The following is a 20527-nucleotide window of genomic DNA, read 5'->3' as shown; positions in this document are numbered from 1 at the left end:
ACCCCTTCCATTAGTGCTTCTTCGTTGAAAGAGCTTGGTACAATACTGAATCTCCCTAATGCACATGAGACTGCTGGATCTATGTGAGTGACATTTTTATGCATTTGGAATTATTTATTGCTAGTAGTGTGGTGTACTTATTGTCAGAATTTGAATTCACTCCAGTCGTCCATTCTGGGTGCTGCAGTTTACATGAACATTAGTGTACAATATGATCCACTTTTTACGAATGAGCACACTGTGCACCATGATTTGGTGACAGTTGATATGTCACACTGACACTATAGGCCTATAATTAGTTATTTTTCACTCTTCTTCTTCTTCATCACTTCATGTATTAGGTAAAATGCCTTATCTCTTATATGGGCTCCCTGTATTTCATCTTCCAGCGCATTTATGAGATATATTTGATAAGTAATGCAATACACTTTTTTTCTCGCTCAGTTTTGGTTGAAAAAAGATAGAATTTGTTGCGGGGCATTGCAGAATATTCCTGCTCCAACCCCTATAGTTTCCTTAAGGGGTCATTCCATGTCAAGTCACCCAGGCCTTGACACCAACCTTATCAGATTTTGATGAAACTTGGTACAATTACTTCTTTTATCATCCTGAAAGCACTTGTAAAATTTTTTTGCTCTATCTCTTATAGTTTTTTTTTATTAAATTTTTTAGATTTGGCTTTGTTTCAGCAGTCAGAAATTGTAACTTAAACATGTCCTCACAACTAAAAAAATTTGTATATTAAAGAATACTCAAGATATCAGTATGAAATTTTGGAATAAGTTTGTGTATTATATCTAAATGTTAAAAAAAATTACCATAAAGATATATTAAATTCTTCCAAATGAAAAAAAATTTATAAGGGTGTTTTTTTTTTTTTTTTTTTTTTTTTTGCTAACGGATGTTTAGTTTTACAAAAATTGCAATATCTAGAGTCTCAGACCTGATAGAAAGCTCAAATTTGTTTTAAAATACTCTTAATTGTGTAGGCTATTAGATAAAAGAAAAATTATGTTGGCTTTTTAACCTGTTTAATAGTTATCTAATTTTTAAAATAATAAAATAATATTAATTATATTTTAAAAATAAAAAATGCCAAGTGACTTAGACACCGAAAATAAGTTTTTGTCTTCTTGGAGTAACAATGTACACTTGGATTTTGTATTGTTACTCCTGTGTTTTGAAGTAAAAAATTATTACAATGTTAAATAGTGCTTGGATAGTATTTTATTAAGTTTATTCGAACTCTCAGTAAGTACTGTTGCTTAGTTTACAGAGATTCTTTTCCAATATCCTGCAAAAGTAACCAGAACAGTAATCAGACCAAAAGTGAAATCAGTATGTCAGATATTCAAACCTGTAGTGTAGGGTTATTTAAAAAATCTGACTGTTTCCAAACAACCTACACACCTTCAAAAAAGTTACAACCGGTATCAGAATTGAGTGAGGAAGAAAAAGATTTGATCCACTTACGATCTGGAATTAATCTGTGTGTATTTAAGAATATATGTTCACACCACAGCTACAAATGTTTTTGAAAAGTATCAAACAACATGTGTAGACCCACTAAAAAAACACAAAAAGCCCATGAAAAAATCGTTGAAGTGTAGGCTTGGATATTTCTAAACAATTACTGACAAAAAATATTAGCATAAAACCTAGACAAAAGCTTTGCTCAACATGCCGTAACTTTTGTGTGGAAAAATTAAGAGTTGAAGTCAATGCAAGTGAAACAGATGATGAAGTCATGGTTGAATTAGAATCATTGGAATCCAGAAATGAATCCCTCGTACAAACAAACATTGCTCTTGATTATTTAGGTTTAACACCGATAAAGCTTCATGGCTTGTCAGAACAAAGTAAAGGGTCTTATTTTAAAAGGAAGGTTAGCAGTATTGAAAAGACTGCAAAAAAGGCGGTTTCAAAAGCATTAAAATATGATGCACCAAGTTCTGATGATGACGAAGAAGATAAAAGTGTGGTTGAGAAAGCAAATGATTTTGATGTAATGATTTCTCTTATGAAAGAGAAGATTTCATCTGTTGGGAGGTCTAGAAAAATCCAGATTCTGACCTTGGCTCCAGATTCTTGGACTCGAAACAAAGTGATGAAAGAATTTAATGTAGGTGAGTACATGGTGCGACAAGCTAGAAAGCTAAAATCTGAAAAGGGTATTTTGGAAACTCCTGGTCCAAAAACGTAAAACTATTTCTGAAAATACAGTAAGACTTGTAACATATTTTTATGAAAAGGATGAAAGTTCCAGAGTGCTACCTGGAACAAAAGACAAAGTAAGTGTTCAAAAAAATGTGTACATGCAAAAAAGACTCATTTTGTGTAACTTGGGAGAACTCTATTATTCTTTCAAATGGGAGAATCCCGAGGTAGAAGTAGGATTTTCAAAATTTTGTTTCTTGAGACCTAAATGGTGTATCCTTGCTGGTGCTGCAGGCACACACACTGTATGTGTATGTAGTATTCACCAGAATGTTAAACTATTACTGGATGCTGTGAAAATTGAAGAATCTTATAAAGGCCTAATTAAGATGCTTGTGTGCAACACAGAAAACCAAAACTGCATGCTACATCATTGCAACAGCTGTCCTGCAAATACTGCACTATCAGAGTGCTTAACTGAAAAACTAAGTGAAGATTATGATTTAGAAGAAGAAATTGTAATCAGTCAGTGGGTTAACACAGACAGGGCAGAAATGATCAAACAGTCTATCAGTGTTGAAGACTACATTTCTTTATTGGTTAGGTCATTGGAAAAGCTCACCCCCACACTCGTTTGTAGCAAAATCCCAATCAGCAGCCTTTAAAAGATTGAAAGAAGATCCACCACCCAAAACAGCAATTATTGTGATGGATTTCAGTGAAAATTATTCCTTTGTTATACAAAATGAGATCCAAAGTTACCACTGGAATAGAGGTGGTTGTACTCTACACCCAGTTGGAGTTTTTCTAAGAAATGAGGAAAACAATGTTTTTGTTTCCAACCACTGTTTTATTAGTGATGACCAAGAACATGACACTGGTTTTGTTAACTTTGTACAAAAAGAAATTACAAAGTGGCTGTCATTACATCATACTGACATTGACTCAGTTCACTACTTTACAGATGGTTGTGCTGGGCAGTACAAAAATAGAAACAGTTTTAAAAATTTGACTGAACGCTTGAGAGACTTTAATTTGAAGGCCCAACACTCTGTTTTTTGCAACAAGTCATGGGAAGTCAATTTGTGATGGCCTAGGAGGAACTATTAAAAGAATTTTAAGGAAAGCCAGTCTACAGCTTTCAGACAAAGAACAAATAATGACAGCAATCGATGTGTATAAGTTTTGTGAAAAAAATATTGAAAACATTCATTTTCACTTTATTGACAAAAAAGAAACTGATTTGCTACGGTTAAAACTAGAAAAACGTTTTTCAGCAACCCGGACCATTCCTGGAACTAGAAGTTTTCATAACTTCAAACCACTTCCAACAAACAACCTTGAAATTAGAAGGACTACAGATAGTGTAAAACCCTCCTTAGTCTTTTCTTTCCATTCTTCTTCTGATTGGGTTCGCATTGAACCATCCATAAATTGCTATGTGGCTGCAAATTATGATGGTAACTGGTTTTGGACTGGTAAAAACAATATTCAATGATGAAGAAGATGCAGAAATTCTATTTCTACATCCTTCAGGACCCGCTGCATCATTTTATTGGCCTGAAAGAGAAGATTCCTGCGTAGTGCCTTTGGAGCACATAGTCTGTGTAGTAGACTCACCTCAATCAAGCGGCACTGGGAGAATGTATTACTTCAAAAAAAGACTGTATCAAAAGAACTGAAAGCTCTTGGATGAAGTGGAAAAACAGTTTGAATCAGCATTAATGTTTATTAAAAAGACAAAATTACTCAAAAAATTCAATGTTTTAAGCAATCAGTTGGGTTATATATAAGTGCCATAAGTAAACTATCTTTGTACATAATTCTAATGTAATCTACTATAATTAATAAACATGTTAAAAAGCCATCATTATTTTTGTTTTATCAAGTAGCCTATATGTTTAAGAGTAAATTAAAACAAATTTGAGCATTCTATCAGGTCTGAGACTCGAGATATTGCAATTCTTATAAAACAAAACATCCGTTAAAAAAAAAAAAAATAAAAAAAAAATACATATATATTTTTTTTTTCATAGAAAATATTAATATATTTTAATAGCATCATTTTTATCTTCAAATATGCATAATAAATAAACTTGCTGCAAAAATTCATGATGTTATCTAAAATAGTTTTTAAGATAAGCAAATTTAAAGTTTTGAATACAAATTAAACTGACCATTTCCGAAGGTTCAGAAAACGCAAAACATAAAAACATTAAAAATTTATTAAAAAAAAACTAAGAGATACAGCAAAAAAAATTGCAGGTGTTGTCAGGATTGTATTAGAACCATTTGACCCAAATTTCATGAAAATCTAAGGAGGTGGGTGTAAAATTTATTTTTTATTGGGTGATTTGATATGGAATGACCCTAAGGGGCAGATATGTTGCGGCGCTATACGTAGCTTTCAAAAATATCATTTGTAACAGAGGTGTGTTCCAAGTAGAGAGCTGTCATTGAATTTCTTCTGTTGGAAAACTGGAGCAGTGCAGATACTGATCGGCACTTGCAGAATGTCTGTGGAAACGTGGCTGTGAACAAAAGCATGGCGAGTCATTGGGTCAAGCGTCTATCATTGTTGCAATGAGGTCGCTCAAACTTGTCCGATCTCCTACATGCTGGCCGTCTGCACATAATTGTGTCCTTGCCGCCTAACAGAAGACACTAAAGAGCAATGAAAGACCATGTGTCTGGAATTTACTCCATGGGAAGTAGTACATGGGTGATTTGGGGGGGGGGGGGATTAATGCAGCAAGACGATGGCTCCGGCGTTGACCAGTAGAGCAGTACCATGCGGGCATACAGGCCTTCCCAGTAAGATAGCGTAAACCTGCCACATTGAAAGGAAATTATGTTGAAAAAGTATTTTGCAGCCAGAAAAGTGGGGAATAATACCATGTATATTCAAATCCTGAATGAAACCAGCTTGCTTTATGGGGTGGAGGGATTGGGGGGGGGGGGGCTGTTGCACTACGAATTGAACGCCCCTCATATAACTGAAAGTTTTTACTGGGAGTCTTTCTCCAACCAAAAAATCTATATGTTCTTCCATTGTCTCCTATTTTTTTTCATTTAGGTTATATATTCCAAAATCTTTCCTCATTTATTTTATAATCTTGCCCTGTACATCCTTCCATTCTTCTTAGAAACCTCATTTCTTGAGCCTGTATCCCACATTCTTGGTGTCTAGCTGTCGCCTGTACCTCACTTCCAAAAGTAAGGATCGGTATTGCTATGCTTTTGTAAAAATTCAGCTGTATTTATTTCTTGCCTTTATCCTGCTAATTTTCAACAATTGTTCTACGTATCAAAGTGAATTTATTAATTTTTGGTCCACATCCTAATTGTATTCATATGTGATGTCACATCCTAGGAAATTTAAAACGTTCAGCTCACCTAAAGGATTTTCTGTTAAAGGCTACTTTTGATCTTAGTGGTTGTATGTCATCACTTTTGTTTTATCTTCAGATAATTTTAGGTTGTATTCTGATGTTATTGCTGCGATTTGTAGATTACCATCTGAAGGTCATCTTCAGTCTCTGCAATTAGTGTTTGGTCATCTACATGTAGGACTGCATTTAGTCTATGGTCATTTTCTTAGTTCTTTTTGTTTAATCATCATTTTCCACTTAATGACCACTTCATCTATGTGTCTGTTGCAGAGTTTCAGCTTTTCCTTCTTGGAAAGAAAACCAATATGTTTCGCAAACATGTGGCTAATGGAGATTCATTTGGTTGTGTTTGCTCTGTATTTATGTGTTCGCTGTCATTTTGTTAAATGTGGGAAATCTTTTGATATGGATACTTTCTGAATATTTTTCAATGCAACTACTATGTTACACAGCAGCTGTCATTTTGGTAACAGTTTTTCCCATTTTTCATCTCGTATATGTTAATCTTGGTTTGACACGTCATGTACCTCATATATGGTTTTCAGTTTTATGTTTGAAGGTACATGTACTGATTTGTTTCCAGAGTCGTAGCCAATTGCATCACTATATTTACCTGTAATTTCTTCTTAAACAAATCTCGAGTTTTGTTAAGATTCCACCAATGGAAGTACTGGTGCAGTTAGTTGAGTAGGTTGCTATTTTCTAAACTTTACTGTATACCATTAGCTCACAAGTTGACTATAGGCTCCAAAATAATTTGGTATGGAACTGACCCACTTTCCTTTTCTCAGTAACTGAAACGCAGAGTTATGGCACAATTCAATGTAAGTTACACTTCACAGTTTTGTGACAAGTTCCAGCAATTCCATCCCTCTCTCCCCCTCCCTCCCTCCCTTTCTCCCTCCCTTTTCTTCATAATTTTATATTGTTATGAGACAGAATGACAGAACTGCTGACCTGTACCTACCTCTTTGGGAGGGCATAATTTTTAGTACACCCAGTAGACTCCCTCTTCCTTAAGAGAGGGTCTAATAGTTCAAAAGGTAAAAAGAGTTTCCTGCATTTTAATCTGTTAAGAACGTCTCTTGGCAGTACTGAAAATATTGCCTCCAGAAGGTAGGTATTGGCCGGGAATTGTGCCAATAGTTTTATAGTTTTTCTGAAGTTTATTTTCCTTTTGAAACATTTTACATAGAGCTGTGGGGTGGTGGGGGGGGGGGGGGGGCTGGGGAGGGGGGAGTGAAGCACCCAGGAGAGGAGGAAACGAAATGGAACTTCATAGGTTGAGAGGATATGTGATGGTATTGTGGTGAATGCATTATTGAGTCAAATTTATCAAGAACTTGCCAATACTAGCCAACTTATTAGTTCATTGTTGGACGCCCTCTGGTCTTTAAGTGTGTATTGGTTCAGGAGGGAAGCATGTCGTAAAGCCATTGCATCCTCCCTTGAGGCAAGATGGTGCAGAACTGTTTTAATTGGTTCTTCCTATCCAGGATAGTGGCACTGGGAAAGGTTGACATCAAAGCTGGTTGCATGCCTTTCTATCGGGTACATATCTGAGGATATTGCATGCCATGAGAGTACTTCAAAATTACACAGGAAGTTCGTGACCTCAAGTCACACCTGATGATTCCCCGTGCCACAATGCTGGGAGTAATGCTCCTGTGCTTCTCCCAAACATTGTAAGAATGGGACCAGGTTGCTATTATACTTGCTGACAATCATATGGGATAGTGCAGAACTGCTTCATCACAGAACGAAATGTTATGTTGTTCATTAGCAGTCCATTCTTCCCAGTCACACCACTCCAAACACATCCATTTGTGCTGTGGTGGTAACAGCAGTCTACAGATGGGGTGGTAATTCCCTAGTCTGTCTACTGCTAGCCTCGGACCAGTGTCGTGAGGTGCCAAAGAATGTAGCAGGGGGTTCATGATTTGTTTTCTGATGGCAGGCACAGATCGAAGAGGTTACAATCTGCTCAGTGCACAATACAGCAATCCTTCCTCGTGGTGATCAGATGTGATTGAACAGAACCTTGACAATGAATGTGCCTGCCTTCACATTCACACAGATTCCAACCTTGGGCCACTGTCGCACACGGATGTCTCATAAACCTGAATGTTGCACGATTTGATCAGCCAGCCAAATAGAGATGGGCAATGAGGCCCCTTTCAAAGTGTGTCAGGTGCTGAGGAGGATGATGTCTCACACAGGTGTGATATCTCCGTGTCCTTCATAGATATCAGTTAACATCTGATGCTGTTTCTGCTCCTTGTGTTCTTTACCAGGCCTGGTAACAACGTTACACACAAACAGCTCTAAATATGAACAACAGAAATGCAGACTGGTGGACATTTTACATGTCACAAAGAATTGCAGGTCTAGATTAGATTAGTATACACATTCTCGAAAACCTTAAAGTCACAGTGTTACATCAATACTCAACACTGTGATTCAGCATCTGGGGCATTATTAATTGATAATTTGTGAAATTTTTAATGGAACATCTACTGACAGACCTCTGATAAAATAATTTTTACCTGTTCATTGCTCCATTAAAGGTAACAGTTTGTTAAAAGCAGAGAAAATAACTATTTGAGATGTGAATGGAAGGCACAAAGAGCCACTGCAGTTGTAGCTCAATTTCTGTGTTTATTCAGTGCAAGCATTGTAGGAAACTTGTTACATAGGCATGATATCAGATTTCATGGTAAATGTCCATCAGCATACACCTAATTTTCACCAAAAAAAATGTGAGCCAGATATGTAGCTTGTATTTCTTGTTATATCATGTCATTATTTATGAAAATTTTGTGAAAGTTAGTAGTCTAAAATTAAATGTGTCCGCTTGAGAGACAATGATTTGTATATTATTATTCCTACAATACCTCCAGAAGTTCGTGCGTTCATTGTTATGTGGCTGTCAATGAAAAATTCATTAGATTTTTTTTTGTCATGGGAACATGGAAAGAAAAAAGCCTTTCAGTAGTTGTGAATAAATGACCAGTGGCTTCCCATGCAGACACCTTATTGCCATGCCAACTTACAGCACTTGATGACTACGCAAACTACGCTAATTGTAAAATAAAGCTTCTATCTGAGAACATTGCTTAATATGCTGCTTCTGCTGCAAACTACTAGTGAAAGCAGGCATCACCAGTCTAAGAGCTTTTGTCATTTGATAGTGAGTAAACTTATGAAGGAATTTTCCTCTTTAAACTAATGGAATGTAGCACATTTTGATGATACATACTCTAGAAAGGTAGTTACGTAAAGATCACATTGAAGACCTTCTGTACTCTTTGTTGTATCTGTGTCCATGACTACTTGGAAATGGTGATGCATGGTGACCTCCAACTTGTATTCAAAATGTGTAACTTTGTGTCATAAGATCAGCAACACGGGATTTAAGAGTGCTTTTCTCATTTACATAACCTAAACACCTCATTCCATGATCATTTTCTTTGTCGCTGTCTATTGTGCTGCTACTGTCATAATACTTTCTTCATGGAATATCGAGAATCACTGTTTGTTACATTGATCCCAAACAAAAAGTAAAAGCACTGTGATGTGATTCACTGTGTAAAATGGAATAGAAAGCATATGAATTATGTTGTGCATTGACACACAAGGGTAACAACCACACATGACAGTCAACACTTCAGATGGGTTTAAACAAAATATTCATATGAGTGGGAAGAGCTGTTCTGTGAATGATTTCCATTTTAATCAAGACATGAAACTTGCATATAGTTTTGGAGTGCTATACTTGTACATTGAGAAAAGCTATGTGGGAGGAGAGGAATGTCGATTCCATTGTATGCACAATATTTCGATGAGCATCCCATTTGCTGTATTTAAGCATTGCAAGCTGTGTCCGTATGTGTATCCAACTTTGTATAGCATGGACACGGTTCCTGCCCATTGAGTGGAGTGAAGTGATTGCTTTAGTCTTCCGTAACTACACTTTCTGCCTGTTTTGAGGAGATTACATCAGATTTGGAGGCTAAAGATTTCCCTTCAGTGATCTTTATTGATTTATTTCTTCTACATTTCTGTTTAACAGTATATGATGATTTTTTGTGTGTAGTGCGTTCTTTATACATTTTTGATGACAGGCTCGAGGATTTTTGAGTAATTTGTAATGCATCCTCAGTTACAGATTATACTTATTGCCTTGAACATTCTTCCTGATGTACAGTACACTGATCTGTGATGTCAACTTTCTCTTGCCTTAGGAGGATGCTGGATTCAACGTGCAGTAGGAACGTGTAAAAAGGAAACAGTTCAATATTTTTTTACTTGACATTCTATTACATTGAGATACTTGAACATGGAGTAACATACTTAAGAAAAGATGTGTATTTTTCATCTATGGTGTCTTTTTCATACATCCCTTTCCACTTTCTTCCTTTGAATTATCAGTAAACAACTTGACATAGTAATAATTCTTTTCATTTATCTGCAACATAATGTGACCTTTCACCACCAAAAATACTTTGTGAATTTGAAATCTTAGCCAGTCTGTAGATTGGATTTTGTGTTGAGCCAAACATTCCTTCACAAGTGGCTGTGGCAACTACAGGCAGGCAAAGCTTACCACTTGCAGTTGGATCATGTTGAGTGTATAGTGTTGTGAAATATCCTGGCAGATTAAAACTGTGTACTGGTGGAATTAAAGCTGTGAGGACAGGTCATGATTCATGCTTGGGTAGCTCAGATGGCAGAGCACTTGTCCACGATAGGCAAAGGTCCCTAGTTTGAGTCTCGGTCCAGGACACAGTTTTAATATACCAGGAAGTTTCACATGAGTGTACACTCCACTGTAGAGTAAAAATTTCATTCTATATACTATTGTGTTAAAAGTAACTGCTGAGGACTGCTATTATTACTACTGGTGCTGAAAAGTAGGTGGAACGATTGAAGTCATAAGGCTGCATGATTAAAATCTTTTTTGGTTCTGTGTACAGTATAGAGCAATGGAGCCACCCCATTTCTGGTTGCCATTCATCTTGTGCAATATAGACACATTTAATTAAAATATAGCACAAAAAAGCTCCCATTCATAAGAAGACTACTACCACAGAACGATTCGGTTGTCTGGTCATATCAGCAATGTTGGTTTGCAACATAATTCTGGGAAACATTGTGGAATGTGGTTTGTAGAAAGATATTGCTGTTCAAAAATTGTAACAATGTGTGTCATTCTGAAATTCAAGGTAAGACTGCCATTGATTATAGGCTGGTTGGCCACAACATTGCTTCACTTCATAAGATCCTACCAGAGGGGTTACAACTTCGCCTCCTTCCAATCTGAGTGGTTCATCTATCCATTTGCAGTGTGATGTGCAGTTGGGGAAGATAGATCTCAGTAGACTTTACTTTTTTCACATAGACAAAGCATTCTCAGAAAGACATATCACATAGATTGCTGGGGGGAAAATCTAAAACTGAACTGAAATCAAACCGTTGAACTTTGGATTTGCCATATAAACGCTGATCCCTGCAACCAGATAGTGACAAACACTCATAGGAAACTGTTTATCTAAATCTATTGTGACATGGATGAGGTGTGTTCTTGAACAGTATCACAGCCTAAGAATACATTACTGTAGAGGCGTGGGGTATATTTCCCCAATTCCTTACGGCAATATGGCATATGGTTCTCCAGCCACCTGCCCTCTTCTTTTTGGAGTGGCTAGGGCTATGGTTGGGTTGCAAACAGAAGTTTAAACTAATATCAGAATTCCAAATTGCTGTTCATTTTTGTAATTAGTCTCAAGTAAATAAGTATATGATTGTATTTCGTAGTTTTTATTTTATTTTTTGTTTGCTAGCACCAGCCTATGCAATGCAGTTATATAGTCTGGCTGATGAATTGTATAAGTTCTGGTACCACTATCAAATGAAAATAAGGTCATGTGCGACAGGGAACTCTAGCAAAGTTTGCCAGCGTGAGTCCACTGTGTGTCAGTGGAAGCAGTGTATCTTATATCTGTTAGTATTCCCTAGTTGTCAAGTTTGTGGTTGTGCAACTTTCTGCATTTTCATTTGACCGCTTTAATACAAACGAACAAAAAATACATGAACAAATGCACAAAGCATGTTCCCTCACATAGGGAATAACTGACCTGTGGGTCTCGGTAATAATCTGCCTTTTAGCCGTAATCATATGTTCATTAAGGTGTTTCATAATACCAATTTCTGAGTTCTAGGCGTTGTAGAGGGACAGTAGATAAAGTTTGGTAAGTAACCCATGTCTGTAAATGTCTCTTCCAGATGCAAAATAATTTTGGAGATGAGACTATTTTCAAATCTCATGAATCACGACACGCGCACACAACAGAGACTGTGAACTGTTAGCAGTATGTTCTACTGGAGGCCGTGGCCTGGGCAGTGTTTTGAGTACTTGTTGTCTTGTTCTCTTTTATGTATCAAATGATGTCCTTTTCAAATTAAAGAACGTGGTGAGCATCCGTTGAGCAAAACAGTCAACCCTCGTAGTTGGGACTATACCACTCTCTAGCAGGTCTTGTTGTAGATGGACAAAAGTAACTTGTGATGTCATAATTACAACCGAGACTGACAATGGCACCCTCTTCTCAATTTGTGTGTACTGTGATGTGGTTCAAAACTGATCCAAAATTCAAACTTATCTGATATCCAAATGGTACATTTATGGAGATGGGTTCCTTATCAAAACTTGAGCTCTCTACTAAACCTACTCTACAATGCTTAGAAACCTGGAATAGGAATTGTGAAACACTCTTGTGTATATGTATAAATAAAAGCCATTTACACGAAAGGCCATTCGGAAGGACGACGGTTCAATCCCGCGTCCGGCCATCCTGATTTAGGTTTTCCGTGATTTCCCTAAATCACTCCAGGCAAATGCCGGGATGGTTCCTCTGAAAGGGCACGGCCGACTTCCTTCCCCATCCTTCCGTATTCCGATGAGACCGATGACCACGCTGTCTGGTCTCCTTCCCCAAACCAACCAACCAACTTACACGAAAGGCACAAAAGTATGTTACTAAAACCCATTCAACATTAATGGCACAAAAGTTCTTATAATCCTTAAGTACAGCATCAGCAGTAAGGGCCTGGAACCAGATAAGAGATAATTTTTCTTTTTTTCTTTGTAGTAGCCATAGTGGCTTTATAGGCAAACTGAGGGAGTGTGTGATGAAATTAACAAAACAACCCATCTATTGTCTTGACAAACATTTCCTTTACCAGCTAATTTACATTTCAAAACACAGATTTAACTTCAGAGGTTATCTGCCTATTGAAGGACCATCATCGCAATGTCAACATGAGAAAAATATACATCAATGAGAATTTGTGGCATAGCACAGTGAAGAAATGTATAAAAGTTACGGCATAACACACAGAATGTTCCTGCTTTATTCTCTATCACTTCACAATGGAATCTGTTCCTCACATTTACACAGCACTGTTTTCAAATAACCTACTTGCGAGATGACAGAAATGCAATGAGCATCATAATGGGAATATTTGTTTTGTAAATAAAACCGCCTTTTCTTGCTGCAACTTCATTTTTTCTCCAGATGCATTTTGCCTTTTTCTTATTCTAAGGCATCTTCAGTGGCATAGTTTGCTGGGATCTGTTTTTCCTCTCCTCTGCTCTGGAGGTCCCACTACCACTTTATTTCCGAACCACACGTACAATTTTGTATTCTGAAGTTTTTCCCACTGTTCACCACATTTCTCCTTTTTTGTGGTGTACTATTATTCTTTAGCCATTAGTTATAGCTATTTGTTCAAACACTGTGCTTTTAAAATGTTGTTAAAAGCACAGTGTTCAAACAAATAGCTATAACTAACGGCTAAAGAATAATAGTACACCACAAAAAAAGGGAGAAATGTGGTGAACAGTGTGAAAAAGTTCGGAATACAAAATTGTACATGTGGTTTGGAAATAAAGTGGTAGTGCAACCTCCAGACCAGGTGAGAGGAAACACAGATCCCAGCAAACTATCCCGCTGGAAATGCCTTAGAATAAGAAAAAGACGAAATGCATCTGGAAAAATAAATAAAGTTGCAGTAAGAAAAGGTGGTTCTGTTTACAAAACAAGTATTTCTGTGCTTGCTGCGGAGGATGGCTACGCAAACAAACTTATCGTAATTGAAATTTCAGTTAATCACAATATGACAAGAGACGTGTATCCGGTATAAAAAGCTGTGCAGTGAACTTGTGTTGGTAAACAACAAATGTGTTTCACATTTTGCTCTACCTTTGATGATAAAAGTTTTACTAGTGGTTAGTCTGGAGTAAGTGGTAGTGGGTTGTGGACAGTTATTCTGAAGGGGGGGGGGGGGAGGTGAGTTAAACAGAGACAGCAGTTGTTGAGAAAGGTGAGTGGTGCAGACCATTTTTATGGGTTAGGGGCAAAACGAATATGTGCCAAGGTTTAATTAGTTTACAATTTATTGAGGGAATGATGGAAAGATGAGTTGCTTCAAGAGATTGGAACTTGCAAGTTCCAGAGGAATAGCAAAGGAAGGACTTGAGGAAAAGTATGTGAGACTGGTAGCTGGCTGTTGGCGGAAGGAGTGGAGGTATTGAGGTATAGAACGATTATTGGAAAAAAAGGGGGATGGTTGGAACTGGTGAAAATAGCTCTAGGAAAGAGAAATATGTGTAAAACAAGGTGAGGAGTTAAAGACGCACATTGGCCACTGGGAAAATGTGCTGATAATGATTGACAGTAAAATAATTTTACAACAAGAAATAGCCATTGGAAATATACTAAAGATCTGTAAACAGTAAATAAGACATCAAGGAGACAGGGTAGGATCGCCAATTGGAAGAAAACTGTGGTCGACGAACAAGGAAGAATGATATGCAAAGAGAGAAAAGACCGTGCAGTTTAAGTAGATCGTCAAACAGTGAAAGGAAGGTCAATGAACATAGAAAAAGAGAGATTGCCGAAGAGCATATATTGCAAAAATAAAAAATCAAATTGAGAATATGATCACAGAACATGAAAAGACGCCATGAAACACGAAAAAAAGAAAATTGCCGAATACACACAAAACATAGTCGGCCAGGGAAATATGTGCCAAAGAAGAAAGAAAACTCCTATTCGAAAAAGTACTGATCACAAAGAGACTGCCAAATGACGAAAATTCTCTACAGTAAACAATAAAATTAGGAGACAGAATAGCCCATTGATCATCATTATTCGCACAAACTAAGTGTACACCCAGTGCGGTGGCTGATGGGAACGTCTGTAAAGGGGAAATGTATTTACAGTCCCTTCCATCAGCTAACCGCGAGGAGTGTCAAACTTAGTTTACACGAATAGTACTTACCTTAAAGAGGTGAAATTTCTATTACTGCTGTTAGAGACACGTAAAAAAGATACCTAACTTAGTACTGTTAGTTTTTTCTCATGGAGAAAAAACATATGGTTTGGGGAAAGTTGGAAGAAACGACATGTCACTCAGACTTCTGGTTGAGATGGACTTACCTGTAACATGGATGAGGCAAATGCCGGAAGTGGGGGGGGGGGGGGGGGGGGTCAAAGACAATAGACAATACGAGGTAAATGGTAGTACATTGAGAAGGATTGTGCCAGCTTCAATCCACAGATGATATGACAGAGTGAGAACTAAAGATGAAGTAAGGGGAACAAATATGGAAAAATGTAGGCCTGATTAAAAGTGCAGTTACGAACTAGGAGGAAAGCAGAAAGGTAGAGGTGAAAAAACCAGAAAGAGAATGAAAATAAAAATGTAGTAGAATATTTTTCCTGCTTTGCTCATAGTTCTTAATTGGACTTTTTATTCCACTTTTCATTTTTGTTCCCTTTAATTCCCCTTCATTTCTCGTTGTGTCATATTATCCAGCCTGCTGCTAGGTGTTTTGCTGCCCTAGGTGAGAAATGAAATATGGCACCCGCTCTATTTTACTACCATCGGCCTCCTCGATTCACTGAGGACTCTTCTTAAACTCTGGTGGTGTACTGGCCAGTTTAAAAACTATCTAACTAGTCTCTTACTAACTCACTCACTCATTCATTCTTTGTGTAACACTGCTTTAACCAGTGCAGTTACCTAGCCTCTAAATTGTCTAGTGGATAAAACTCAGCACATTATAACTGACTGTCATCACTAAAATATTTAAAATCACACTTACATCCTGTGCATTAGGTCAGCATGAAATGAACATGATTTACTACAAAAAAATGTTTAAGACGTGTGGATAATAACTAAGACTATTGATACGGGTTGTCTTGAATAAAAATATTTTATGCCATCTTGACTTTTGAATGGTTTTTAACAATTAAAACAGATCGTCATTCAGTATTCTCATAATGAGAAAATTCGATCAGCTTTGTAGAGTCTGCTTTCTGTAACTGTAGTTGGAAACATGCATCCTCTTTTCACGACACTCATTTTTAAAGACTCTGGTTTGGTTTTTCTGTGCAAACCTTTACAGTCATTGGCTAGGTACGCCAGCAAAAAGTGGGATTCTTGTAGATATTTTTGTGTGTCAGGTCCAGGACACATGCTCGTAAAACTGTTTTGGGATATAAGGCAGGTTGTATGAGACTGTCGAAGTGTGGTTGATAATAAATGATATTTGTGGTAAGTTTCATTATCACTCTAGAGGCAGACATGTACATCTCGATAATTGTAATTTTAAAGATACTATTTAACTACAAAACTTATTTTTGTCAGTTTCAAAAACAAAACATTGACAAAGCATATGCTTTTAATTTTTGAATTTCATGTACATTCATCCCATTAAGAAAGGGGCACTGATGACCTTGGTTTGTAGTGCTCAAAACTAATTTCATATTTCATTTTATCGTTACACTTTGCACAGAACAGAACTGAATTTTCTGTTGATGCATGGCAGACAGTGATAACAATATTTGGTACAGGAACCACATGCTTGGAGGGGGAAGGGGCAGTAAATTAAAAAATTAATTAATTAATTGACAACTTTCCTTTGTATGCTGTGAGCTGCGACTCTGTTCAGACCACTCAAAGCCTGCGCATGGCTTCAGATGTGTTGCTGACCTATTGTTGTTCGCATTGTAAGACTGCCCTAGATGGGTTTTGTTCACAGTCCCTGGTCAATGGGGGGTGTGAGACAGGATCGCATGGTGCTCCAGATGCAGAAGGATGAGTGATGAAGCACTGTCACTTCACTATCTTGCTCAGTAGTGCCTGACCTGCTAACACGGTAGTGGCCACCTTTCCAAGCAGTTGGTTGCTTCCACAGGTGCCTTAATAATATACCCTTTTATTGTGATTAAACATTCTAGGGGTTCTTTCTCCACCCCAAGCCCAGTTCTCTCTCTCCCTTTGCTGTTATGTCCTACTGTAACATTTACCATTACCCTTGTACAGGATTTGTATCTCAAATATTATCAGATGTTATCTAGTATTTTAATGATCTGCAATATCTTTTTTGCAGGCCAACAAAACATTCCGATGCCTCCTCGGCCTTCGAGCGGGCAGTCTGATGGAAGTGGACCTACTCGTATGAGTCATTCACCGATGGCAGCTCAGGGGAACTATCAGCAACCATTGGCTCCTCCATCACATCTGCATGGATATAAACTTCCTGGCCAACAAATGGGTCCTTATGCGCCACAGGGTCAGCAGTATCCTCAAGGTATATTTTCTTTTTACATTTGACATGAAGGCATTGTTGTAAAAGCAAAAGGCAAAAGAAGGTTCAGTATCTTAACTCTTTCAGAAACATGTGCTTTAGAAATAGTTGTATAGTGTGTTGGTGTGGTTTTGTTATGCAAAATTGGACAGATTCTGAAGTATGTATGTGGGATGTGTGCTTTTCAATTACAGAAATAAAACCACATTACCTAAAGTTTTACAGAGAAAGTTCAGTTTCCATGGTATTACAGGAGACTTACGCACACTCTCACATCAGTGTCGTTAATAATGATCCATTGAAAGAATTATTTTCTAATATTCATAAGGTGTAGACACCCCCCCCCCCCCTTCCTTTTTCTCGTTGTACACTTATTAAATGCCTTTTCCACAGGAAAGAGCTCTTTACTTTTGGCTTTTGCATTAATGACTGAACTTTGTAGAATCAGATGCAAAAGATGACGATGATAGGAAATTACTTCACTACTTTCAGCCCAGAAGTTGATGAATAATCAGTGCTTATGTGTGGCCAGTATGCATAGATATTTCAATGTCAGATAAAGGCCTGGACATAGACATATCTTTATAAAAGGTTTAATAACTATTAAATAGACACTTCTTTTTGTACCAGTGGAGTTGTGTTCTCTAGACTTATCTCCCTCCACATAGTCTACAACTTTAATGATCCCAAAAATTAACATAAACACTTTTCTGCTCATAGGTATGATAGTCAGGCGGCTGATGAGCGGGTGTACTGAACATATAGTAATAAAAAGTCAGTTGGTATCTTGCATTACAATTTCTTTAACATAGTGCAGTATTTTATTTTCAACATCCTTAGCATTTCCTAGCACTGTGAAAGACACTTCCTTGTATTTGTTGATTGATGTGTGTGGAGTACACAAAACACACACACACACTTTTTTGATTTGGCCATCCAGGTTAACATGGATTGACACACAGAGTTTTGAAGCACTCATCTATTTGCAGTTGGTCACATGGCTGTTGGTCTCAAACATTTTCTGGATGTAATTATTTTTCTCTTTGTCATCACATAACAGTTATTAAATGATAAAACTTTCGTTCCATTCAAAACTGAGCATCTACATCAATATGAGGTGTGACCCCCCACAGGAACAAATACTCTCTTCTGTTCATTGCGGCATGGAAAAAAACTGTCTCGGAATATCATTATAAGGAATTTCTTGCCACGTACAAAAGACATGCTATGTCGTTTTGTGGAGACTGCTGACTGGAAGTTGGTGTGAAAGTGAATTCCAGACAGGTTCTAATGGATGATGTATCAGAGGATCATGCAGGTGTTTGTGATGTGAGGTGCTGTGTAGGTTCTTAACATTACCCTGCTGGAACATGCCATTTGGTACCCAGGTCACAAAGAGTACAACAACAAGAGTTTACCATTCTTGCCACATCTTGGTGACCAATCAGGCTCCCTCTAACAATTAGCAGATCAGTTGTATTATCATACACTATAGCTTCCCACCCCATGATTCCAGGAGTCGGAGAGGTACGTGCCTTGAGAATCGCTACTTCCTATGGCCTTTCACCAGTCATCTGTTGACACATCGCAGTCAATTTGACCCCAACAAACAGATGCAAGACTGATAGCTGAACATCACAGAATGCCATTTGATGTCTGATTGACTTAGACAAGTCTGTAGTAGGTTATCAGCAGCAAACGGCACATTACAGACAAACGGCACATTACAGACAAACCACTAAAAATAAACACAAAATATGTCTATTTAAAACAGCTAATAAAAATTCGCTTGATGCTTTCCTAAAGAGAGTCTCCATTCCTTCCAAGCTAATTATGTAACTGTAGACTGGATATGGCTCAAATTCAGAGATACAGTATCGACAGCAGTAGATAGATTCATACTGCATAAGTTAATAAGAGACGGGACTGATCCACCGTGGTACACAAAACACGTCAGAACACTGTTGTGGAATCAACAAAAAAAGCATGCCAAATTCAGAAGAACGCAAAATTGCTAAGTTTCACGGAAGCTCGAAATTTAGTGCGGATGTCAGTGCGAGATGCTTTTAATAGTTTCCACAATGAAACATACATCTTAAAATATAGTAGAAAACCCAAGGAGATTCTGGTCATATGTAAAGTACACCAGTGGCAAAAAACAGTCAATACTGTCACTGCACGATAGCAATAGAAATGTTACCAATGATGGTGCCACTAGAGCTGAGCTACTAAATACAGTATTCCATAATTCCTTCATGAAAGAAGACAAAGTAAATATTCCAGAATTCGAAACCAGAACAGCTGTTAGCATGAGTGACAGTAAAGTAGATATCTTAGGTGTTGTGAAACAACTCAAATCACTTAAGAAAGGCACATCTTCTAGTCCAGATGGTATACCAATCAGGTTCCTTTCAGAGTATGCAGACACAATAACGCCTTTCTTAGTAATCATGTATAACCGCTCACTTGACGAAAGGTCTGTTCTTAAAGACTGGAAAGTAGCACAGGTCACACCAATATTCAAGAAAGGAAATTGATACATAACCAACATGGATTCAGAAAATATTGTTTTTGCGCAACACAGCTAGCTCTTTATTCCCATGAAGTAACGAGTGCTGTCGACAAGGGGTCCCAGATCGATTCCATATTCCTACATTTCCAGAAGGCTTTTGATACCATTCCTCACAAGCAACTATTAATCAAATTGCATGCATATGGAGTGGAGTATCGTCTCAGTTGTGTGACTGGATTCATGATTTCCTCTCAGAGAGGTCACAGTTCGTAGTGATAGATGGTAAATCATCGAGTAGAACAAGTGTCATGGGCCATCTGCTATTCCTGATTTACGTAAATGATCTAGGTGATAATCTGAGCAGCCCCCTTACACTGTTTGCAGATGACGCTCTAATTTACTATGTAGTAAAATCATCAGACGATCAATTCCAATTACAAAATGATCTAGAGAGAATTTCTGTATGGTGCGAAAAGTGGCAATTGGCACATCCACATGGGTACTAAAAGAAATCTGATAAATTTCGGGTATACGATAAATCGCACAAATATAAGGGCTGTCAATTCAACTAAATACCTAGGAATTACAATTACGAGCAACGTAAATTGGAAAGACCACATAGATAATATTGTGGGGAAGGTGAAACAAAGGCTGCGGTTTGTTGGCAGAACGCTTAGAAGATGCGACAAACCCACTAAAGAGACAGCCTACATTACATGTGTCCATCTTCTGCTGGAATATTGCTGCAATGTGTGGAATCCTTACCAGGTAGGATTGACGGAGGACATCGAAAAAGTGCAAAGAAGG

The 20527-nt window shown here is 37.5% G+C and overlaps 1 protein-coding gene across 1 annotated transcript in view; it reads left to right on the top strand.

Annotated features, from left to right (window-relative positions):
- LOC124556242 (trithorax group protein osa-like) overlaps positions 1 to 20527 on the top strand; it is a 344210-nt gene that overhangs the window by 236678 nt on the left and 87005 nt on the right. Inside the window, exon 7 of the mRNA XM_047130230.1 lies at positions 17011 to 17211. Coding sequence (XP_046986186.1) covers positions 17011 to 17211 — 201 coding nt within the window. The remainder of the gene's footprint in view (positions 1 to 17010; positions 17212 to 20527) is intronic.

Source organism: Schistocerca americana, chromosome X (genome assembly GCF_021461395.2).
Source record: "Schistocerca americana isolate TAMUIC-IGC-003095 chromosome X, iqSchAmer2.1, whole genome shotgun sequence".
In the NCBI taxonomy this organism is placed as follows: Eukaryota; Metazoa; Arthropoda; class Insecta; order Orthoptera; family Acrididae; genus Schistocerca; species Schistocerca americana.
The sequence above is the reverse complement of the archived record's forward strand: the minus strand, read 5'-3'. Positions and strand labels throughout refer to the sequence as shown.